This window comes from Crocuta crocuta, unplaced genomic scaffold (assembly GCF_008692635.1).
Source record: "Crocuta crocuta isolate KB4526 unplaced genomic scaffold, BGI_CrCroc_1.0 scaffold67, whole genome shotgun sequence".
NCBI classification, from domain to species: domain Eukaryota; kingdom Metazoa; phylum Chordata; class Mammalia; order Carnivora; family Hyaenidae; genus Crocuta; species Crocuta crocuta.
In genome coordinates, this window is record NW_027531896.1 from 1,878,244 (window position 1) to 1,903,466 (window position 25,223).

Sequence of the window (25,223 nt, forward strand, 5' to 3'; positions counted from 1 at the left end):
GGGGTCAGGCTCTGTACAGGTAGCTCCTGGAGAACATTTAGTCCACACTTCAGAGCGTAGGACGCAGCGCGTGGGGGATGATTCAACTACTCACCGGTTGCCAAAAAGGGGTTAGTGGCACAAGGCGGTCCCGAGTCACTCCCTAGGCAGGAGCCACCCGTGTCACCTGTCCCTCCCTCCTCCAGGGCAACACCTCCAGAGGGGGCACGTTTCTATTTCTCTGAACACTGAATTGTCAGGGGTAAGTTTTCAATGGAAAAATCTGTTCCAACTGCCGATAATATATTTAAAAAAAGAGAGAGAGAGATGGCCTGGTGTTAATAGAATTTGTTTCCATGAGAAGCGAGCTCTTTTGGAACAAATCAAAAGTCACTGGATATTTCTTGTAGGATTTGGTGGCCTGCCACATCGTCTCTCATTGGTGGCCAAACACAAATGTCATCATCAGGAGGGCAAACCCCGAGAATTTGAAACCCATGTGACCAGAAATGACAGGAACCAAAGCTGGAGGGCCATGCTGGGAAGACCGTGTGGCCCAAGGAGCTGAGCTGTCACTATGTCAGAGTTAAAAAAGCGATTAATGGTACAGCAGGGGGGTGGGGGTGGGGGGCAGGGAGGTCAACACTTTTCAAAACTTAAGACATTAAATAAGCGGGAAATAAATATACAATATTTCTACAAGTTACAGCATTATGAAACAGTAGGACACATGACACAGAAAAAGAATCTACAATATTTACAATCCTCAGTTCTGAAGAAGTTTAGTAAAAACAGTGATTTTTTACTCATTTATGCTGTACAAAATTTTACAAGAAAGGTAAAGGAAACAATTGCACACAGACATTTGGCTCAGTTGGTTAAGTAAAATGTGACCTCCTAATCTAATAAATAGTCAAAATATATACAATATCAAGGGGGGGGGGGAACAGGAGAAAGTCGTTCTCTACGGTGTATACTCGTTTTGATCAGATGGATTTTTTACCTGGTTTCTCCACAAGCCCCAGAAAGAGTTCCTCGTGAACTCCTTTCTAGGCAGGAGCACAGCTAACTAGAAGAACTACTCATGGAAGCATTTTCTATGTGTTTATTGCATTTCCGTGAGAAGTCACAGGACACTTTCTACAAACCTCATGTGAGAAGAGATGGTCAAGGCACAAAACCCGCATTCAGTTTCGAAAAAGGGATCTAGCCATTTTTTTCTACGAAAAGTAAGAGAAATAAAAAATAAAGAGTACAAGGTCTACCACAGTAGGCATACCTTCCGGAGGGAGGCATCTTGATAAACAGACGCGTACAGTACAGAGACGTCCAGTCACCTCTCTCGAGTCCTGGTGTGACATCCCGCTCCTTAATACTACAATTCATAGAATCTCTTATCTCCTTACAAGCGGCTTCCACGGCCGGCCTGGAGGCCAGGGGGCCACCAAGCCAGAGGTAAACCTGCACATGTGGCCAGCACACAGCCCTCGGGCCCTGCTCCCGCGGAGCCGCAGTATTGCAGAAACAGAGTAAAGTGCTCCAGTCGGAGAGACTGGCACTGAGTACGGAGGTCCTGGGTCAGGGGGAGGCGCCCAGAACCAAATATGTCTTTGGTGTGTGTGTGTCCAACAGGTCCACCACCGCCTTACAACTGTGTGGACTTCGTGACCCTACAAAGGGGTTCAAGACACATCAGAAACACAAGCTGACAGTCAACACAGCCTTAAAAAAATATTCAAGACCCCAAGAAGATTTCTGGGGGGAAAGAAAATTCTAAAGGAGGAAGAATATTTGGAATCAAATATCTCTACCTAAAGGAAAAAAAATGCATATGCTATAGATACACACACATATATATATTTATATAGAATTATGAAGATACAAACGAATGCATTTCCCCACTTAATTTAATAATGTGAAAATACTGGTCCTCTTAGGGGCCAACAGCAAACAAGAGTTGTTGGAGCCGCTGACTGGGTTTGACGTAGTTCTCTTAAAAAACTCTTTAATGGTCTGAGGTTTCAAAAACTGTAAGAGTTAATATAGGGTTCACGAAACGATCGCCACCTCCCTTCTTTTACTGCTTCCTGGTCTTTATTTTGGGTCTCCCAGTTAACTGCCTTTGAAATGATGGACCAGCTCATGGGCTCTCCCTTCACGGCGACCATCCCAGGAAGGTGTGGAGAAAGAAAGAGCACCCCCAACGGAGGTGGGTGCACACAGGGCGGTCCCACAAAACCCAACTGTCCCAAGAGAAATGAACAAGTCAAACCTATTGGTCAGAAGGCTGAGAGGCCACTTCAGATTTGTGCCCCAGTGGGGTTATTTGGATGGCACCGCTGAAGGCGGAATTAAGCCTTTATTTCAAAATGGATTTAGAGGGGTGGGAACCAAGCGGCGGGCATCAAAGGCCACAAGAACTTGGGAGTTAGACGAAAAGCCTGGAAGGAAGCAGCCGCCTCAAGCCCCGAGGCCTGTGCCAATTCCCAAGAGGGCTGGAGCTGGGTCACCTGCGGCCGCGTGCGGACAGGGCACCTGTGACTATAGGCAAGTCCGCAACTAGAAAAGCCAACGGTGCCGGGGGCCCAGTACCTGTCTATGCTATGACTGCATAGGACACCTTCCTTGGGACACTTCTAAATGATGAGCCCATCAAAACCACTGAAGACCAACATCAAGCACGTCCCAATGTGTGTGATCTGGGCAGATCCTAACTCACGTTCTGACCTGATTACCTTTTATCGTGAGCACACACTGGACCAAATCCATGCGTCGGCATCCAGACAGACCAGAAGAGCATCACAAGAGGAGATAAGGAAAAACACATGAAGGGAATCTTAAAAATTTTTTTTGCCACAGATGCAATTGGATTTAAGGAGGTAAGTAAGTATTTACAAAACGGGAGTGGCGTATCAATACAGGCTGGTAACAGACCCCCCAGCCCCTTTAATCAGTTCTATGTCGTAACAACTTTTTGGTATTAATAATAATGGTAAAAAAAAAAAAAAAAAATAGTATGTCAAAGAGGCAATGGCAGGGAAAGGAGGGGGGCCATATCATACCTCTCCCGTTTGAAAATTCTGTACAGTAATCTCTAAAAATAAACTAAGGCAGCTTTACAAATTAGCTGGCTCAGTTTCCACTGCAGAGTTAACATAATCCTCTGAGAGTAGGCAATAGGTTCTTAAAATTTTAGTACAAAAATCATTCACGAGTTGGTTAAAAAGTTTCCATTTCCTTTTTGAAAAACCTGCTCTTACTAAAGAAGGTGGAAAAAAAAAAACCCCACACCATGTGTAAACACCATTCTTGCATAAAATCCTGCTCCAAAGAACCATTATTTTTTCTTTTTTTTTTTTTTTTTTTAAAAAAATGAATCCTCCCTCATTTACATTCACAAGAAACTTCCATTAGAAATTCTGCTGTGTGGTGAACAGAAAGGTCCGGTCCACATGCAGCACAGCGTCCTCAGGAATGCGTCGGCCGGCCTGCCCGCACGCCCCATCGGAGAAGGGGCTGCTGGCTGTGCGGCAACGGCACCCAGAAACTGTGGTGTTGGGCCTGCTGGTGTGAACGCGTGAAATGTCTGCATACATCTGGCTCCACGAGGAACCCGTCGTCACTGCAATCGCCACACCAGGCGGACGATGTAACGTAGCAGTCGTAAGATAATCATTTGGGGGTGGGCTTCTGCTGCTTGGTAATTATTCAAAAAGACCTGAAACGACAATAGGACAGTTTCTTAGTTTCTCAGCCCTAATGTTATTTTTTGGGTGGGGGGACGCCTATAGTTACCTGAACCCCCGATCCCTTTGTAACGCGGCTGTGGAGGCACCCCACCTTCCAAACACGGGTTCTTCCCCGAGGCAGAGAAAGGGGAGTCCCTCCTCCCACGTCCCTTGCAGAGGGAGACCTCACTGCGTAGAGAGCAGCAGACCAAATGATCTGCTTCTTTAAAGGAACTCCCAGAATGCCTGGAGCCTCAAGGAGAATCCTTGAATCTCCATTTGCTCCCCTAAAACACTATTCTTTCTAGGTCATCGTTGGCCAGAACTGCCTTGATCAGGAAGTGTATCAACCAGGTGTCCCCTACCCCCACCACTTCACTGGAGTTGGTGTTCCGTTGAAAGGGGCAGGGGTGGAGGGAACAGAGGAGAGATGGAAATAACTATCTAACTACCTAGGTTATTAACCTTCAAATACATTGACTCCCCCAAGGGTGAACTTCTGGTAGCTGGAGTTTATTTGAGAAACCAGTGATCTGGAGTCATTTAGTCCTAAGCTAAATCAAGTGGTGCACCGATGCGCCCCTGAACCTCTTGGCTGCTGGTGGGCAGCTCTGCTACATAAACATGGTGGCTCAGCACATTGTCCATGGTCACACTCACAGGCTGAGTCACCCCCCCCCCAACCACTCCATGTGGGGAGCAAAGAAAGGACAATGAAAAAATTTTAAAAAGCCCCTTTGCCAGTGACTACCCTATGTTTATGGCAAGCTGACGAACTGTTCAAAGGGAAACTGCTAGATTAAAGGTCCCAGAGGTCCTCCAGTCTTCTGAAGAGTGCCCACCTCGGAGTTCTAATCCATTCTGCAGCTAAGCGCAAGGTATAAATTCAGAGCAGCTGGAGTCCGCAGCAGAGCACACCTGCTTCTACACCAGGAGCTACCATCTGTTTCACAATTCAGGTCTGCAACCCATCCTGGTCGGTTCCTTAGTGAGCGAGTAATCTGTGCCCGGGACCTGCTTTCTGGGGGTCTCCACGAACCCCCTTCTCTTGCGAGCAGGTGAAGCTTCCCGCCGCCGAACCGCCGGCCACAAGTCAGGCTGGGAACAAGTGTCCCCTCTCACACACAAACAGTGCCCACAGACACCAGCTGCGAGCAAGCCCCTGCTGTTTACACGAGCTCCCCCCGCGCCTGTCTGACAGAATGGGATTGTGATTTGGCCGGGGCATTTCCCGTTCTCCTTCCATAACCAGACTGGAGGAAATCAGCTTTCTGTAAGCGATTCCTGTACAGGCGCTCCGTAACCACAGTCTGTGATTTTTATCTGTTTTACACACAAGATTGCTTTGTTTTGATTTAACTTTCAAAATTACTTTGCTTTTTCTGTGTGAGAATAATTTAGGGGAAGGTTAATTTTAGTTTAGACTAATATTAACAGGTTGAAAGAGGCTTATTCAAAATAAAACCACGACTTACTAAAACGAAAAAGGCGTAAATGCAGGGCTAAGCAGTCACTTCAAGGTGGGAAATCTCATGTCAGCCAGGTGTCATTACCAGCCTCAGGGAGACCAGAGAACGGAGTCTAAGTGACACCAGCAAGGGGACTGGGGCCCGTTAGTGATAGATTTCAACTGCTCACACTTAGATAATTTTACATTCCAGAACTGGGAGCATCTCAGAGGAGAAATCTCCACCCTTTGAAGACATCAGGTACACGACAGTGGTCGTGACAGCAGACAGGACTCACTCGTAAGTCTTTCCACATGTTTAAGAGTTTTGCTTTCATCTTAAATGTAAAGGGCATGGAAGGAAGCCGGGAAGGGGGTGGGGGCAACGCAAGAAATTCTGGCAAAAGGAACACCCAATCTCTGACAGACGACAAGATGCTACAACCACTCAGGAAGGACAGCGGGACGCCTGCCCTCTCAGGCAGCATGCGTGACAACACGGCGCACGCTTTTAAGCTGGTGAGAAACTGCTTTTGGACAACATTCAATGGAGGAAGCCATTAAGACCGAAACCAAAGAAAGGCCATGCCAGTCCAGAAAGCCTCTGACAGCTGGCACAGCTCCATGCAGACGGCCCATCCCTCAGGAGCAGCTGGGTGATGGGCAGCTCCCATCACCCGCACACTCACTGCCTTCTGGCACCTGCAGCCCTTCAGATCAGTTAGTTTGTGGGGAGCCCACCGCATGCGCCCCGATGGCCCAGGAGCCGCAGAGGGTGGGGACGCCCAGCTGAGCTCCAGCTATCAGCGCCAAGTACACCACACGGGTACAGCCAGCACGAGCTCTCAGACCTCTGGCCTCCAGGACTGTGAATAAACACGGCTCCGCTGTTTAGGCCCTGACTCCCCCTGAGTCGGTGGTACTCTGCTGCAACAGCCTTAGCAAATCCACACGCCCTCTCAGGCTAAGCGAACATTCTTGGTCCTTCCCCCTTTAGAAAAACACCACTTCTTAGGTCAGAGATTGTGGCACGCTGTTTTAGTCAAACTCATTAAAGTGCTTCAGGAAGATACATTAATATGATGCATTTGGGTAAAGGAGATGATTTAAAAAAATGAAAACTGCTACTAAGGTACAATTTATGTATTACAGTGATCTCTTCTGTGCGCGCACGCGCGCGCACACACGCACACACACACGTGCTCAAAGTGTAGGGCCCCATCCTGTTGGGTCTTTTTATCTCCATGGACTAGATCAGAAACTCTATTATTTGGGGTAATTGACTTTTATAGCTATCTCGTGTGCCCAGAAGATGACTCCTTCAACAGTCAGCTTTGTGTCTCCCTCCAGTAACCAATTCTGACAGTCCATGCTCCTCTCTGGGCAAGGGGCTCCCGCAGCCCCCACACCTCCTTGCATGGGGCCAGGGCAGGGGGTGCTGGGGCCCGAAACTGAAGGCAGTGTCTGCATCCACAAGGCCTCATGGGTAATACCTGCGTCATTAGCAACATGCACAGAACAGCAACGCATGCCTGTCTGAAGGGCTACCCGTGGGTGCCACTCACAGCGACCACCGCCCTGCCTGTGGAATCAGGACTTAGGTTCCTGCTTTGCAGGTGGAAAAACACCTACACATCCTGGCAAAATGGGAGCCCTGTGCCAAAATAATCACAGAGAAACATCCTCTCTTCCTCAATCCAGGGAGGCAGATACGCAGATACAAGAGACCCTGATCCCAGGCTGCCCAGAGAACTGGGCCACAGACTGCATGCCCACAGAGCACAGCTCTGCACTTGGCTTCGCTCTCCTGCAGGCAGAGGTGAGCCCAGCCTCTGAAAAGTTGCCCAAGACACACCAGGTCTTCAGACTTTGTGCGCCCTACCTTGGGGTCCAGAAGAATCACCCAATGCCACCATTAGACAAAATGGCGTGCCACACACCTCTACAATCTTCATGACAGTGCTGAGTCAGCCTAGCTTGCCTCGCCATTTTCATGGATGAGATGACAGACCAAGCTTGTGGAATAAACGTCAAGAATTATCAAGTGATCCTGACAAGTCAACTCAGACTTCAGCCTAGTGGAGAACACACTGGCTCACCAATCCATGCACTGAAGGCTGGTCCAAACTCCACTGTACCAAATGACTCAGTAAGTTCAACATGCACATTCACTTGGCATTACTCAAGGGAGCTAAACCATAAAAACACACAGATGTGCATGGCAGAATAAAAACAAAACTTAAGAGAGATCAGAAATGACAGAGAGACTTGGCCTGGGAACCACGGCTGAGATCTACAGCAGAAGAGCCATAGTTTAGCTAAGAGTTTCCTGGCAGTCAAAGTAACAGGGGAAACATGACACTATCTTTACCATTTTATCAAAGGGAGATCAATAGCAAATTCTAAGAGACATCCCAAAAAGCAAGGAATACTTATAAAAACTCAGACACACAGAAATCTTTAAACTTGTTCAAAAACCCCTTATATACTTTCAACAGTGAATATCTAAGAGGTGCTAAACTTTTTTTTTAATTTATTTTTTATTTATCCATTTTGAGAGAGAGCACACAAGCTGCAGAGGGGCAGAGAGAGAGGGAGAGAATCCCAAGCAGGTTCCATGCCCAGTGCAGAGCCTGACATGGAGCTGGATCTTACGAACCGTGAGATTATGACTTAGGCCAAAATCAAAGTGTTGGGTGCTTAACTGACTGAACCACCTGGAAGCCTCTTCTTTTTAAAAAAGATAGATCTTTGAGTGGTAACATGTTAGAAGAGACTGAACTCAGGCCGTGAGCCTCTGACAAATGGGGAACGTGTGCTCTGGATCGGGCAAGTGAGGATGCGTCAAGGGAGCATCTGGATGGATGGTGTCTACTCCCCAAGGGGCTGTCATAGCACCTTCCGGGCTAATGCTGAGTGCTGCCATAATCAAAGATGGCAGGGTGGGTGGGGGACAGAGAGAGGCCTCAGTGATCCTGATGGAAGACCACCATCAATCTAAGGAGTATTTTCAACGACAAGAGAGGGAGGACAGAAACCAGAGAGGAAAAGGGCCCCCAAACGTGGACGTCTTTAGGAAGCTGTGGGGTCTCCCAACCGCGGTCCAGATTTTAGTGCCGGTCTGCTACCCCACCGCTGTCAGGGCTCAGGCGGATGCCGCAGTGCTGCCCCAAAACCAAGTTCATTTTCTATTCAGCACCACGGCCAAGTGTGTATTTGCATAGCGTGCGCTTCACGTGCTGTGATGTCAACACAGCTGTAGAAAGGGTGCCGGGAGGCCCTCCCCGGATGTGGTGCTCCCACTCAGCGACCAGGAGTGAGCTCTCCCGCACCGAGCACTGACCTACCAGAGCCCCACTCACCTGCTGCTGCGGGAGGAGGGGGGTAGGAGTGGGGGGTGGGGCACAGAAAACTCATTTGCACAATCTGACTCCGCTTCATTTTGGATGCGTCATTTCAAAGCAGGTTTTGTGGAATAGCCACTTCTCTGTTTCCCTTCCAGTCAGGCCTGACGCACACTGGGTGCACTCCGGGTGGGGCGGCACGCCCCTCTCCCGGGCATCCCTCGAACTCTTGGGCCCTCAGATCCCAGACCCCACCCCGGCTAATGGGAAGGACCCCCAGCCACCGCCCAGGAGGGGTGGTGCTGCACCGTGGCCCACCGCAGAGAAGCCATGTCTCCTGTGTGACTCCACCAGACCAAATATAAGCGTGAGCGCAAGAACACCAGGCTCTGAAATGTCCCAGCCTCAAAAAGATGATGAGACACACTGTGACCATAAGCCGGGCCTCTCTGCTCGGGTTCATCGGGGAGAAGTCTGGAGGGGGATGGTGAGGCCCGCCAAGCCTTGCCTCAGGCGCGTCTTCATTTCCTCCTCAAGAGGATTAAAAACCCCCGGCTAGACCTCTCTGAAGTCCCCCTCCAGGCACCTGCACCTCTGAATGGTTCTGTGTGAATGGCCTAGGCACCCCCCCCCACCCCAGCCATCCAGGTGTGCCCCCGGCCATGCAGACACAGCTCTCGCGGGCAGGGTGAGCGGACACCGCCGCATCCAGCGCGCTGCCCACCCAGCCATTCAAACACACCCCAGTGCCCCAGCCTCACCTCCTGTTTTTGTGCACCCAGACAGACCCAGCACGCATCAGTAGGGCCCGACACAACTTGTTCCATAAGCAGAGGTTTGAATGAGACACAGATGCGTGAAAAATCTGGTAGCGTCTCTAAACGCTGAAGATCAACTGGGAACCGTTTTCAGTTCTAGTTCAAAGTGACACCACGATGATGGACCAGGGAGGACAGAAATTTCTAGCCCCATCCCCTGAATGTTTCCGGGTGACCTTCCCCACATCCCTAAGAGAGGGGCAGAAACTGGGGCTCCTAGAAGTTAATGGATGGAGTCGGCATTCCAGACCTCATATGTGTCCACAAGTCCTGCTTTCCTGTAAGATCACACTTTATCTTCAAGTTGTGGAAAACCCTCATTCAGAAAATCTACAATCCATCACTGTGGAGATATGCTGAGCCATGTGCTGTCTCAGAGGTCTCAGGGCTGGAGCCGTAGGAAGGGTGACTCTTCGATCACACAGGCTCTAGCATCGCTCTGATGGGGGTTGTTGGAAGGCTCTTAAAACCACAACACCGAACTACTTCCTCCAACTGCGAGAAAAACACTCACTAAACCTGAAAACTACATCACAGATAAATGGCAGGCACCAATTTACTGAAGCTACTCACAATGGTTTTTGCCATGAAAACGGTCTTTCTATAAACTCATGGGCAACTCACAGTCTCATGAGATATGTTTACTTTTAATTTAATATTTGATATGCAAACTCCCCACTATGCTTTGCTCAGACAATAATAGAAAGTGGCTTATTTTATTAAACTCCTCTGTTCAATTAACGAAGGCCTCAAAAGAACGGTGTCAGTGAACACATATCTCTGGGTTCATGTTCAGCTTACGCTCTTACCAAACAAGCTACAAATTCGTTCTCTCCCTTGTACCGATTAGTATCTACAGTAGAATATCATTTATAAAACTAAGAATCACACAGCACAGGGAATTCACATCACAGGAAGGAGAGCACACAAAGATTTCAAATTCATATACAGTGAAATGAAAATGCTACTGGCTGACACTTCAATTAAACTTTTGCTCCCATCCAAACCAGTCTGCAAGCCACCTTTCCCTCTCTACCTCGTCTGGTTCAGTGCTACTCTTCACTACATGCAGTTCAGCCAACTCGTGCCTGTACACGCCTGGGACAGAAGTAGGAAGTAGGCAGTGTAAACAAAGGATGCATTGTTTCTTGGGACCCAACAATGAAAGGGTTTTCATTCACTTCTTGGCCCATCTAGAAGGTCTGGCGTAGCTTCCCACGCTGTTGCTCATTGCCGTCCACTCACCAAGGACATCCCCAAGCCATCATCAACTGAGAGCAGTCTACCTTAGCACAGAGCAACGCAGGCCAGACAACCTGACTGCAAGGCAAGGAGGAGGCCACGAAAGGGAAGCGATCCCAGCCTTGGTATGGGGGTGGGGGAGGCAGGCGCTGGTTAGAAGATGGGTCTGATTATCCCAAGAGCACACGTCCTTGTGTTATGAAGGTCCGGCACATGCTCCACAGGCTTGGACTGCGCCCTTAGCCCACGGCTAAGAATCCCATCCAAGTGGACACCATCCCAAGAAGTGGCGCTGGGCACTCGGTGCTCCATGCCGCACCACTCAGCTACATACGAGCCATTCAGGCTCTTCGTAGAGCTCAAGGCAGAGACCTAGCTTCTCTGAGAAATCTTCCACCTTACAGGCCCACAGACCCATGCTCTCTGGCGTTCACCAAGACCCCGGGCACAGGGAGCTGGGCAGTCAGGGCCTGTGTGGGTGTAGGTCATCATTAAGCAACAGACGCCCTTCAGGAGCCGCGCCACCTCTATAGGCCCCCAGGCTTCATCCTGTAATACCTTCTATGTGCGCCTGCACTACTGAGGCTCCTTAATGCTTAACGACAGGTGAAAATGCACCGGGGCTGCCACTGGCCAAATCTAGGATAATTTGAAGGATCAAAATAAGTGCTAAGAGTAATGCGTAGTAACGTGTAGAATTAAACAGGGACCCGTGAATTTAGGTCGACAAACAAAATAAGCACACAGTCGGGGAGGGAACTTCTTCCTCCTCTACACACACGTTCCTTCCGTGACAGATGGAAACGTACTGACTTGAGAGTCGGGGACCCCGCTGTTGACCAGTCAGCCTCGCCAGTAACAGGACAAACGGATGCCCCATGCCTCCCAGTGTAGCCTGGATGGAGGAGGCCACAGTGTCACTCCTGTAGTGTTCCTGCCCCAGACACAAACCTCAAATCTCATCACGAGGTGACATCAGACAAACCGGAATCAGGGTGAATCTATAAAATAACGGTCCTGACCTTTCCACAGTGTCAGTGGCACGAAGACCGAGGGATGGTTCTAAGTTACGGTGTCAAAGCGGTAAGACAACTACATTTAATGCAGGACTCTAAACTGCATCTTGGACCAGATAAAAACCTGTTTTTATCTTACAATAAAGGACATTTTTGGCACAACTGGTAAAGTTTGGATGAGGTCCACAGGTTACGTAACAGTACTGTAACACTGTTAATTTCCGGATTTCAAGAACTACAGTGTGGTCACATATGAGGAGATTTTCATGGGGCGGGGAAGACACACGGACGCACTGAAGAGTAAAAGGATGGCACACCTGCCATTTATTCTCAAACAGTGCAGAAAATAATAGGCATGCGGGGAGAAAGGGGAAGAACGTTAAAGCCAATGTGGCAACGCAGGAACACTGGGGCACTGAGGTGGCGGACGGAAGGGGCTTCTTTGTACCGTTCTTGCAACTTTCACATGAACTCTGCAATTATTTCAAAATGAAAAAGTCACAAAAATACACCGGACTTGGAGCAGTCAGGCTCACCAGGCAGAGGGGGGTAGGCGGGCCACTCTGCCCCGGCAGGGTGATGCGGGGGCGGTGACATGGAGTCACAAGAGAGAAAGGGAACATGCACCGGGACTTTGTGCTCACCTGCGCCTCTCTCACACCTCCTCCAGGGGCTCAGACTGCACAGCTCCGAGGCAAACGCTTCCCCACTGCCCTTAAGTGGACTGAACACATGACAACTACAGGACACCTTCCTCTATTGCTCTAACTGAAAAAACGGGAAAATATCCTGTCAGGCTTCGCAAGGCTCATGGCAGTAAAAGACCAACACTTTAGAAAAGGCACTGTAATAGTATTAGGCAAATAAAGACTCTAAGTATTTAAAAATGCTAAAATCTATTAAAAAGCAATCATCTGTAAAGCAGGGCCACGGCGCGCACCACTCACCAAACAAGTAGACCCCTGGCCCCACCCCGTGAGCCAGTGGGCGACATGAATGCATTACTTTCCACTACAGCCTCCCACTTCCTCCTCAGATCTCCACCCCCACTATTCAACGACGGACAGTCCATCAATGTGGCTGCAGGCTAAGGATTATTTTTAACCTAACAACTACCAAGACGGGCGTCTGTAGCTTTGGGGGTCACCGTGTCACTATCCAGGGTCTGGTGTTTCGAACTGGCTCTTCATTCAAATCTGGAGAATGTATTTGCCTTCATTTTACAAAATCAGGCTATAACCTATGGTCTGTCCCCAAGCCTCCCCCAATATCCCAGCCTACTTAGAAAGCTAGAGTCTCTTAAATTATCAGGGACTGCATTTTCCCAGTGGTTCACTTTTTTTTTAAGAGATGCAAAATAAGGTTTGTCACCAGGAAACCGTGTGGTACTGCGGTGAAACACATTTATTTTACCAAAAGCACTGACAACAAACAGGCTGCATCTCATTTGAATACATAGGTCTGGCCATCTCAAATAGCCTCCGAAAAACTGCACTGTGGACGAACACTGGGAGAAGAAGAGGAGAGGAAGGATACAATCTGCTAGACACTGTTCCTTCACCTCCAACGGACAGGCAAGGTGATGAAAACAACCCAACAGCCTGTGACCCAACTGCACGTGACTTGCACTGTCCACCTCCAGGGCCTATGTGAGGATGGCTGTGGCTTGGCTGTGCGCCAGCCCTCATGCCACACTTGACCCGTGTCTTCTCACTGATCACACAGGCCACCGTGGTGTGCACGGTGCATCAAACCAGGTCCCTCTGGGGGACGCCTTACAGAGTCACTGGTGCTCCATGTAAGTTGAAAGAGAAACTTCCACACAATATCCTTACTAGGCTCCTGGCTCTGTGGCCAAAGGCTCTGATCCAGGGCCTGAGAATGGAGCTGTGTGGACTCATGGTGGTGTCCAGAGCTTCTGGACCCTGAAGGCAACAGAGCCCAACAGCCTCATGTCTCTTGGGCAGCCCCCCAAGTCAGATCTGGCCTAAGGACATCTATAAACCCCTTTAAGATGCGGGAAGGAGGCACACTGGTTACTTCACTGCTTGGGCTATAACTCAAGAGGCCACCATACCACCTTCTCCCGCTGAATCACGGATGTGCCCCCCGGAATCAGTCTGCCTTCTTCAGTCACAGGCAGCCTCCCCACCCCAGCATGAGGTCCTCATCGTGAATGCACCGGGGTCCTGATTCTACCCAGTCCCTCCTGGTCCACCAGGAGGGCTGAGTCCGGTCACACACAGGAGCACCAAAATCAAGGCAAAGGAGCTGGGAAGTTGAGGGGGAAGAGGGCCTTGAGTGGCAAATTACAAAACAGTCAACCTTGCAGAAACAATTACCATTTCAGAGCTAGGCTGAGGAGGAATTTATGCGCTGTAACCATCAGATGTAGGATGCTGGATACTCCTGCCAGCTCAAGACAGCTGCGTGAGAAACTCCTAAACTCATCCATCAGTGTGACATTTGTCATTTACGGGAATCCTACTATAGCACCTTTCCCATCAAACACACCTGCGGGAAGGTGTGAAGAGGATCCAGTGTGAGTTTTCAGAGCATCACTGGCTCCTGTACAAGACTCGATGCTGAAAAAATTAATGAAAGACCCTCTGAAAATAGGAGGATGTCTCCACATGTGTTTAAAAAAAGCCTGAAAGGCATTGTATGGACAGGAAAACAAGAATGACTAAAAGCAACTAATAGGTAACATCTGCTTACTTAGCAACAGTTCGCTAAAAAAGAGACCAGCATTTAAAGCAGGACAGAAGTACTGGGGTATTCTAAGCATGACCTCTCCTTCCAGAAAAAAAAAAAAAATCAGAAAAAAAAATCTTGAAGAGAGATTTATACGAAGCCGTAACATTCAGGAAAAAAACAAACCAACCAACCCATGAGATAAGACACAATAAGGAAGGGTGATAATAACAATGATAACATTTTCTACAAAGTAAGATGTGTCTTCTTTTTGGATAAATCCACAGAAATATCTTCATACTTGGTTGTTTGAAATAAATGTCAACGAGCCAAAGGTTCATTCTATTACACGTCTGCAAGGGTACCCTGTGCAGGAAGTACTCGCCTACACTCAGAACAGCCCCAACTCCCAGAGTTAAAGCTTATGCATTTTAAAATGTCTTCCATGGGCTAAACGTGTCCAAATGGTAATGTCTGTTACCAATGAGGAAAACACACAAAACATACACTGTGTCTGTGGAAGAAGATACAGTGAAGATTTTTTTTTTTGTAATCAACAGCACACCTCAGAATTTAGGTGGCAGTCAATTCAGGGTGTAAAATACTTAGACCTGGGATCACAGACCACTGACTGATGGCCTCCTAACGCATTTCTGTAAATGGGCGCTCGAGGACAGCAATGTAGACTCAAAGGGCGATGGCTCTCCTGCTCTGGCTTGTCGCCTGTCAGGTTACAGGGGTGATATTACATGACTACTGTTGGCATCATTGCCTTCGGCTGAGTAAAGATGCAAGTTTTCATAGTTCTTCAACTTTTGATCCAAAGGACCCAAAGGGAATAAGAAACACTCTATACATGGGGCACCTGGGTGGCTCAGTCAGTTATGCATCTGACTTCAGCTCAGGTCATGATCTCATGGCTCGTGAGTTCGAGCCCCATGTTGGGCTCTGTGGGGACAGCTGAGAGCCTGGAGCCTGCTTGTGATTCTCTGTCTCCCCCTCTCTCTGCCCCTCCCCCGCTCACACACACTCTCTCTCTCTCCTTCAAAATAAACAAATACTAAAAAAATTTAAAAAAAAATAAAAAAAAGAAACACCTTAAACAGATTGAAAGCTGTATTACTATTTATGTGGGAACATTTCAAAGCCTATCGATAATCCCTTTGTTGGCATGGATGTTCTAAAGTCTATGCTCATAAAATCCCTTTGCCACCTTGTACTGTATTTCATTACCATCACTTAAAAAATTCATTCATAAAGCATTTTAAAATGGAAAACGGGAAAGCAGAAACACTGGTAGGTTAAAACATAAGCAATACCTCACGCTTCCAGAATACGCCCAGAATTATTACTCATCTCGCCTTAACAAAAACTTGTGGGGAGGGGGAGGGTGGGGGGAGAAGGGGTAAAGAAACAGCATTACCCTCCTTGGGTAATATGCATTAAATTCGTCTCCAATACGCCGCAGCTCCTGTGCGATCCATATCTCCGGGCGCATATCTGCAGGTACAGCCTGAGACTGCCTCATGGATGCTGCATCAGAACAGACAGAACAGGAATCATTTAGCACATTCCAGATGTAAGTTTCTAGAAGCAAGCCCATCTCACACACTCTGCTTTGCTTTGTTTTGGCATCTCCCTAACTTCCAGGACTACGCACTAGCTTCTGGTGGTAAGGTCTGCCACACATACTTGGTTACAAAGACTAATGGATAAAGAACAACTTTCTTCTTCAAAACTGGAGACTCAGGATTGCAAAATTTAAAAATATCCTGGCCGAATAATTACACACTTCCATTTCAAGAAGATAAATTAATATGAAGATGGTACAATAAATATCATCTGCCCTCAAAAAACCATACTTGAAACATAGAACATAAAAATTCAGGCTGTCAGTAACTATTTTGACCTTATACAAGGTAGGATTCGCAGGGAAACTTCAAACATCATGTAGGAATAGGAAATGAAACGGTCATTCTATTTAAAGCAAAATATGGGAAAACCTGAGAAACAGTGGGCTACCTAAACGAGCTGCTTCTACAGAAGTAGGTGCAGCGAGAGTCTTTATATAGCACATGGTCAAATTAAAGCATAATTACGTGTTTGTATTAATGCAGCCAGTAAAGGTGGATTCAAGTCTACAAATACCACACGGGGAGAGGAAACGTTCTGGGTGAAGGAGCAAAGGCATTTTTGAAAGAAGGAAAAAGAGGGACTTTGCCTTTCCATCAAGCTGTCACTAACATTCCCACCCAGTCTACTCATCTGTTTGGTAATGAAACCACTTAAAGCCATGAAGGGGAGCAAATATGGGAGTCCTGAAAAGATCCCACCATGTGCCAGGAAGATGGCATTCTCCGCACTCAGTAATGCAGGCTGGGGAAAAGAGATGAGGTTCTTGGGTTTGTGACTTAAACTTACTGTTAAAACGGGCACGCCGTACTCACAATTAAACACACGTGCTTTGTTCTAACCACGGCAAAGTATTCAAAAACCTACAAGAATCAGATTTCGCAATATCATACATATGGCTTTCTGTGTTGTGTGTTTATAAAAATATTTTATATTTTGGATTTCTGAATTTTATCATTTCAAGTAAAACTAATGTGGATTCATAGTTCTATAAAAGCACTTAGAAATGTACTCGGAAAAAAAACCCCTGAAACACTGAGCTTTTACCAAGTCTTCTCAAAATTTTTGCCCCATCTTCTTGGTCTCCCCAACCTGCACCCAAATGCAATGACCCCACAGAGTGAGTGCCTGAGAGAGGCTGGGGTGTGTGTGTGCGTGTGAACATAGAATTATCTGTGCTCTGTGAATAAACCAAGGGAAGACTCCTAAAGCCCTAGGGGAGAACACAAGGGCTGTGACCACAGAGAAACTTTTAGGAGAGGCCAAGCACGTCCCCTGAATATACCTCCACCCACAGTAAAAAACCACTTAGGTTGTATCTTTGCCATACAAATATTTTTATCATTACTCTGTAAAAGCCCATTAAAATTAAGTTTCATTTAAACGGCTAAAACCGGCAGCCCTCAAAATTTCAGGGTAGATGTATAACAGTTTACTCCCTTTGTGGGGGTTTATAGCACTTTAAGGATTTACTCTATATCAGAGGTACCCCATTGTTACTAATCTTTTCATACTCTCAACAATCAAGTGTTTTCTCTCCTAACTTCAGGAGCTATTAAAAAAGTTAACTTACCCCTGAGGGAAAGGAAATCTTTTCTTCAAATGCCTACTACACACCAGAGCCTGCAATGTTTGCCGTGAGCTGTGTCACGCAATCCTCTGACCAGGCCCTACAGGGAGACACACCTGCCCATACACACAGGTGACAGACCAGCAAGCAAGACACCATGGCCACTTAACAGCGACCACCTCACACCTCCTCGGGGCTTCAGCCCCACTTGGTTCTCACTACACAAGGCTTTCTTTAGGAGAGTAATCTGCTTTTAGGGGTACCTGCCTGTGGCTCAGTCAGTGGAGCGTGTGAGTCTTGATCTTGGGGTTGTGAGTTTGAGCCCTATGTTGGGTGTAGAGTCTGCTTAAAAATAAAATTCAAGTTAAAAAAAAAAAAAGGGGGTAATCTGCTTTCAAACCTTGAGCCAGAAATGAAGAAAATACCAATTATCCAAAAAAAAAAAAAAAAAAAAAGTGTGAAGTACAGGTTGTATGTCTTATAAAGATGGTGGACAGGTCACACTGTGGGCAAGTCGTCCAATGTTTAATAAATCAAGATATTCACTAACAACAGCCAACAAATATGAATGCCTGAGTGCCAGATACCTTTCTAGAAGGTGCTCTGGGTACAGCAACCAAACAGGAATTTACATTTTTGTAGACTAAATTTCAACATTTTATTTTTAATATTTAGAGAGAGAGAGAGAGAGAGAGAGAGAGAGAATGAATATGAGCTGGGAAAGGGCAGAGAGGGAGAAGAGACAGAACCCCAAGCAGGCTCCACGCCACCAGTGCAGAGCTCAATGTGGGGTTCAGTCCCACAAGCAGGAGATTAAGACCTGAGCTGTGATCAAGAGTTGGATGCTTAACGGACTGAGTCACCTAGGCGCCCCTACATTTCAACATTTAAATGTTAAGTTTCTCTGGGGATAGACACTGGTAAGTAAACTTTATGCTTATTAAAACATGAAACAAAACTAACTCCCCTGGTTAATTCCCCCAGCCCGTAGATGAAACCTACTGCATTCTACTTAGTCCCCTTACTGTGTGTGTGGTTTAGAGGTTCTGCCTGGCTTATGCTTGGGGTGGCGACCATCAAAGGAGCCAATGTGTGTCAGAAGTCAGCTTATCATCAAACTCGCACCTAGTGAAAATGTCACCCTAGCCAGCAGCAACGAAAGAAATATGGAACCTTGGTGGCCAAGTCCAACTTGTTCAGCTTCAAGATAATTGTTCTGCTATATTTTGGGGAGGGAGGCCAAGGAGGTACGTAGATATTTCTTCTGTGGGAGAGAAAATTTCAGTAGCTCAAATAAACGTATAGACACAAATATACCCACGAGGTGGGTGGCAGTGAGACACAGAGGGTGGGTATGACTGTGGGAGGCCCAGGAGGCCACAGCCTTACAGGTTCCCTGTGGTGCAGACGCTCCACAGACCAGACCCTGAGAAAACTGAGCAACGGGTAAGAAACCACAGGGAGGTCCTGGAGGCAGAAGTAACCAGAGATTATGGATTAGACCAGGCTAAGCATGCATTAACTGGCCAGAACAACAGATTAGTGAGAGAGCTATCTAACTGTAGTTAGGTGTATTTTTTTTTAAACATTTATTTATTTTTGAGAGACAAAGAGAGAGTGAGAGAGCATGAGCAGGGGAGGGGCAGAGAGAGGCAGTCACAGAATTCAAAGCAGGCTCCAAACTCTGAGCATGATGTGGGGTGTGAACCCATGAACCATGAGATCCTGACCTAAGCTGATGTCAGATGCTTAAGTGACAGAGCCAGTTAGATGCTCCAGGGTGTACTTTTTTTTTTTAAGGTGACTTAGAATAGTAATAGCATGGTATAATTCAATAAGAGCAATATAACTTAAGTTTGCCAAGGAACCTGATCTGCCTGGGCTACTCTTAACACAGCATGTGTCACCATGTGGCTTTTTAAAAAAACGGGCAGCTTTGTTGTTGTTCCTTGAATCTATGAATCTAAAATTAATGACCATCATTCATCCTGCAATAAAACTTAACACGCACACAAAATACTTACATAGTAAGATAATTTAAGATAGAAATTCTATTTTGGATTTTTTAAAAGGCATTGTATTCCTGTATTTTAAAAGGGTAGTCTTTTTAAAAAGTCATTTATTTATTCATTTACTTTTTTATTTAAAGAGAGAGCATACGCGCATGCACACACCTGGGAGAGGGGCAGAGAGGGAGGGAGAGAAAGAATCTCAACCAGGCTCTGCACTGTCAGAGTGGAACTCCATGTCGGGCTCGAACTCATGAACCATAAGATCATGACCTGAGCTGTAATCAAGGGCCAGACACTTATCCGAATGAGCCATCCAGGTCCCCCAAAAGGGTAGTCTTAATGCCAGTTAACAGAGTGCCGTTTTTCAGTATCAATTTCAAAGATTATTTCTGAAGTGACAAAAATGTCTTCTTTTATTGGAGAGGTAGAAGAAGCTTTTCTGAATTTCATCACTAGTTTAATCTTAGTGACTGACATATTTGGTCTTCTGTCACAAGAGAACTCCCAGAACGAAAGAATGGGGTCTGGCTGACCCCAGAGAATTGGTTTGTTAGCCCCAGAGCAGTGCTGGTCAGAGCTCCAATTAATTTGCTTAATTCTGTGCTACTGTCACCCAGGGCATGAACCTTGGCATTGAAGAGATCCACACAGTATGGTCTTCCAAAGAGGCCCTGGAGCAGGTGGGGCCTGGGGCAGGGACTACTCAACACACTGCTCTACGCTCACTCTCACAGTGCTACCCACGTACTGACCTGACTGCTCCCATCACAGTAAGATAGTCCACCTGCGAAAAGATAACTTCATTGTACATTTCTATAGTATCAAGGATAAATATGTTACTTTCCTATATGCATTGTGCTTCACAACTATAAATGTTGATGTCTGATCAATAAAATGGGTCTTTATTTAAAACAAAAATTCTTAATGCTAGTTAAGAAGATAAAATTTTTAACTTCTAAGGCAATTTTACTTGAATATAAAAAATTCTCCAAAGGGGAAATTCTGGTGAGGTGTATTTCTGCCCACAGAAAATGTAGTTTCAGCTTTTAAGAAACCATAAGGTTGGCATTAATTTAGGGGGGAAAAAGCAGAATAAAATATACACAGATCTTAACATAAAGCCACCCCCCAGCTGTTACCTAAAGCCCTGGAAGGGCCAACTCAAATCCTACAAGCACGAGACTGAGCTGGGGGAACTTGCTAGGTCCAGATTTTCTAACCAAAGCCACTAATCAAAAACAATGCAATTATGTCAGACACAAACATTCTGTCAAAAGTGTGAGAGGTTAGCTGAATTTTCATCAAAACCCTTAGAAGTTATTTTTTGAAATCTAGAATTTCCTGGTAACATTACCTTCCATAGGAAAAAACACTGAAGTAGAATTAATTCATTTTTCTATACCAATGTGAAGAGAGTGGGGTGGGGTGGATGGAAAGAAGGGCATTTTTTTAATGTCAAAGAACTTCGTGTTACGAAAACACGTGTGTTATTTAATTAACAGGCTGTTCTGGTTCAGCTACAGAACATTTTCCAACCCATATGGTAATTTCAAGTCTTAGAAGTTCAGCATTTGAAAAAATTAATGTCGTGGTTAAGTGGCTGATAGTGAAATCAGGCTGGGGCTTTCGGAAAGGGCTTTCTGTAGCACCGCCAGCTAGGGTGGGAACATGAAAAAGAAAAAAAAAAAAAAAGATTGTCAATTCATAATGAGCGCAACACCAGCCAAACCAAACCTCCTGAATTTTCCTTAACACCTACTTGCCCCCCCCCACTATTACAAACGGCAGGTGCTGAACAGAACGTCACATCACAAGGCCATTGCTGCTCTTTCTACACCCAACTGCCTTGCTCTGCGAGAGTGGTACCGAGAAGTGCCACTGAGTGGGGCGTGCATGTGCGCTGTGTACCACGTGGACCGTTTGTGCCATATACGACGTACACCCGGTGTGCCGTACATCGCGTGTACCGTGTGTACTGTACATGCTGTACATCACATGTGCCAGGCACCGCGTGCTCCACCTGTGCCGTAAACCGTGGGTACCGTGCGTGCCATATACTGCGTGTGCAGTATAGCACAGTACACATATGCGCGCACATGACCGAGCAGCCTCCTGCTGAGGGGCAGGCCTGGTGCAGCTCTCCCTTCTGGGAGGCGATCGCTGTTTTAGTTCCTGGCACGTCGCTACTGGCGTTTCAAGCGCGGAACCAAAAAACGAAGTTAAAATTAAGGGAAACACTTCACACTATCCTGTTTTTAGATGTCCAGTAACCCACAAATACTGAGGAAGAATCAAGATGACATTTTAAAGTAGTCGGCATGAATTAAGCTTTGATATGGATTCAACTCGGGGCTCAGTCCCTGAACGGATGGATATGGAATGTACGGCTTTGAGGAAATGAAACACACAACTAAACACAATTAACCATGACGTTAATTGTGTTTAAACACACAATAGGCCATACTTAAGCACACATTTTGCCTGGCACTTACCAGGGACTGTAGAGCAGGCCCTTCCTCTGGACAGCTCAGGGTCATCCATCTTTATTTATTCCCCAAGGAGAGTCTAATTTAACCAAAAGCCATAATGGACCCCTAAAGGGCCATTCCTCTGTAGGCTCTAAAACCAGTGCCAAACCAATTCCAAAAGAGATACTCCAGAGATGTCCACGGGAAGCCCTGCCTTTGCAGGTGGCCACTCTGAAGCTCAACATTCATTTTGGAGAAATAAAAATTCTGGGATATTAATTCAACCCAACAGTCTCCTTATTTAAATGGGTATCTTCAGAAACATCAAGTCACAGTTATCCACAGCTTATGAAAGGAAAAAGGAAACAGCCTGCCAGCCTGCTAAGGGTTCCTTAGGAAACCCACCTGAGGGATCATGCTGTCCCACATGCCCCAGGATTCCCAGGCAGCCACAGGGGAAAGGACAACTGCCACTCTAGTAAGTTCTACTGCAGAAAATGCTACCAGAATCACCTTCAAAAACTGATCGTTCTCGGAAATTGGGCTAGAACCCACTTCACCCTGTGCATACCCACACGTGTGCCCACACTACCCCCGCCCCGGGTCTGTTTCTCTCTTGTATCCTTGCATCACTTTATTTGTTAGTAAACTTTCATCAGTTCCGCTGAGCCACTGGAGAATAATGAGAGCAATTAGAAATGAAACACAGTGATCATAGTTAGCATCGGTGCTCAGAAAGTTCCTCCATCTGTTCTCCCCTGGTACAAGTTGGTGTCAAGCCTGGGCGGTCGCATGAATTCAAGACAGTGCTTTACAAACAGCTGCTAGGATACGCCACCACAAATAATGAAGTTCATGAGAGGAAGCCAGTGTTTTATACCCACTCCTTTCAGTGCATGGTGCCCACGCTTTTATGAGGCCTTAAGTAAGAAAGTCAAAACAAGCTGCTTTGATCCATTTCCAGTCTGACCATTTGGAAACGGCCAGTAAACCAAAGGTGCGACGTTGGACAGATGTCTGAAAACCAGCGTTTGTAATCTTTCCACTTCTATCATTATGCTTCTCACAACGAAATTTGAATCTAAGGCATTGAGACCAATGCGCTATTGTGACTTTTCACTCATTTACTATTCGACATCAGATGACCCAGTTATCCGGTTCACCTGAGCTGCCCCCCCCGCCCCGCCCCCACATTTACATCTTTACTAGAAGCCGGGGACATGCCAGGAGCAAACCCAGATGGAGTTCTCAGGTCTGTGTCCAGGCACATACCTGCCAGCTCTCAGCCACAGCAGAAGCCCAGCTTTTCAGGCAGGTGGGACACTGGGTACAGGGGCCATTTGCAACACAATGCCAGGTCGCCTGCCCCGCATGCCCACTACCTGGCAGAGGTGACATGCCTTTTCCTGAAGTAGTGCAGTCCTCACTGCAGGGCATTAGGTGATACAAAGTTCTTCCTCAGAGGGAACTGAAATGTCTCCCCTTCCACCCCCTATTCTCAATCTTAGGTCTATAAAGACAATCTATAATCACTCTCAATCATTATCCCTTTCTAAATTAATGAAGCTGTCACCACATGCCCCAAACCTGGTCCTCAACCAGTTCCTTCCACATGCCTTTTTTTTTTTTTTTAAGTGTATTTATTTTGACAGAGAGAGAGAGCATAAGCAGGGGAGGGGATGAGAGAGAATCCCAAGCAGGCTCCATACTGTTAGGGCGGAGCCCAATGCCGGGCTCGAACTCACGAACCATGAGATCATGACCTAAGTTGGAACCAAGAGTCGGATGCTTAACGGACTGAGCCATCCAGCCACCCACTTCCACGTGCCTTTTATGCTGAGAGGTGGGAGGACCCACCATCACCATCCTGGTCCCCTGGGGGCGCTCCTGAAATGTGCTGCTCTGAACAGCGTTATCGTGGTGGACTGCACGGGAGCTGACCACAGGCGGACACAGGACACGGCTCTCTGCTCCCCCCACTGCCCCTAGCCACACCGAGTCTCTGCACAGCTGCAACTCGATTTCCATAGTCTTAAATTTCTTTCAGAGGATTAGAGATGATTGGGCTGTGCCATCTTATTTTGAAAAACAAGTAAAAATAACTCCAAAACAAAGTATAGTCAAATGGAAAGCAACTCTGAGTTTGCTTTAAAGATAAAGATGTAAACCCTATATCCCTTCTACTGACAGTGTAGGCAATTTTCTATCTAGTTTATTCTACCACTTACTCTATCACAACTATAAAGAAAAAAGTGCTTTTCAGAGACCTTTTAAAAGTAAATATACAACTCCATACATTAATTCACTCAAGACCACTCCTTAGGAATAAAGTGTTAAAAAATTTTTTTTAGTTACTATCTTTTGGTTACGTACATGTTATCCCTAGCCAAAAATCTGATCTTGGGGGAAAAAATGAAAATTTAAACCACAAATACAAAAATTCCTGACTACAGAGCAAGTGTGACTTCCTTTCCGAAATGTAACACTGGCAGCAGGAAACAGGTGACAAAAATCTCTTCTAATTCACGTTAAGGCCTTAAAGTTTCTGAATTTCATCTCAGTGATAGTGAAGATCAAGACCTGGGGCAAAAGCAGAGTCCTAAGAAGCGACATCTTAAGCAGTTTTAATCAAAACATGCAAAAGTCTATCAATCTCATGCACACAATTAGAATTTGTCATGGCTACACACAGTGAAACACTAAGCTGTTGGTGGAGATGTACGGGCAGTGGTGACACATTAGAAGTCTGAGGCACCCTGGAAGCTTCTTACTTAACACAAATTCATGGAAGGGAAGCCCCTCCTTTTACCTTGCCTCTTAGGGGAAGGGAGAAAAACTTTACACCTGAATCTCAGAAACACTGTTGTGTAATCACAAAGATGTAATTGTTGGGCTTGGACACTTAATGATTTACTTATTTTTAATGTTTTATTTAACATCAGAGAGACACAGAGACAGCAGGAGTCAGAGAGGGAGAGGGAGACACAGAATCCAAAGACAGGCTCCAGGCTCTGAGCTAGTTGTCAGCACAGAGCCCGACATGGGGCTCGAACCCACGAACTGTGAGATCATGACCTGAGCTGAAGTCGGATGCTTAACCGACTGAGCCACCCAGGTGTCCCGGACACTTAATGATTTAAATGTCTGTCCCTATAACATAGGTCTGTCACAATCGGGCTGTCTGACTCCTCCCTAGAAAACTCACAAAGCCTATGCTGAAGATAGGTATCCCACCTCTAAGGGACACAGGTGGACACATGCCCCATAGCTTTT

General features: G+C 46.6%; 1 protein-coding gene across 9 annotated transcripts in view; it reads right to left on the reverse strand.

Annotated features, from left to right (window-relative positions):
* Positions 1-745: 745 nt before the first annotated feature.
* The window catches only part of BCL2L11 (BCL2 like 11), a 46,603-nt gene continuing 22,125 nt past the window's right edge, over positions 746-25,223 (reverse strand). For 5 of the 9 annotated variants that reach the window (XM_077773419.1, XM_077773415.1, XM_077773411.1 and 2 more), the window contains 2 exons: positions 15,692-15,801; positions 746-3,697 (listed from right to left, as the gene is read on the reverse strand). In XM_077773419.1, coding sequence (XP_077629545.1) covers positions 3,599-3,697; positions 15,692-15,801 — 209 coding nt within the window. In that variant the 3' untranslated portion in view covers positions 746-3,598. Of the gene's footprint in view, positions 3,698-12,218; positions 12,343-15,691; positions 15,802-16,715; positions 16,764-20,234; positions 20,267-25,223 lie in introns of those variants that run through there. The other 4 variants (XR_013337402.1, XM_077773414.1, XM_077773418.1 and 1 more) reach the window with 4 other exon arrangements.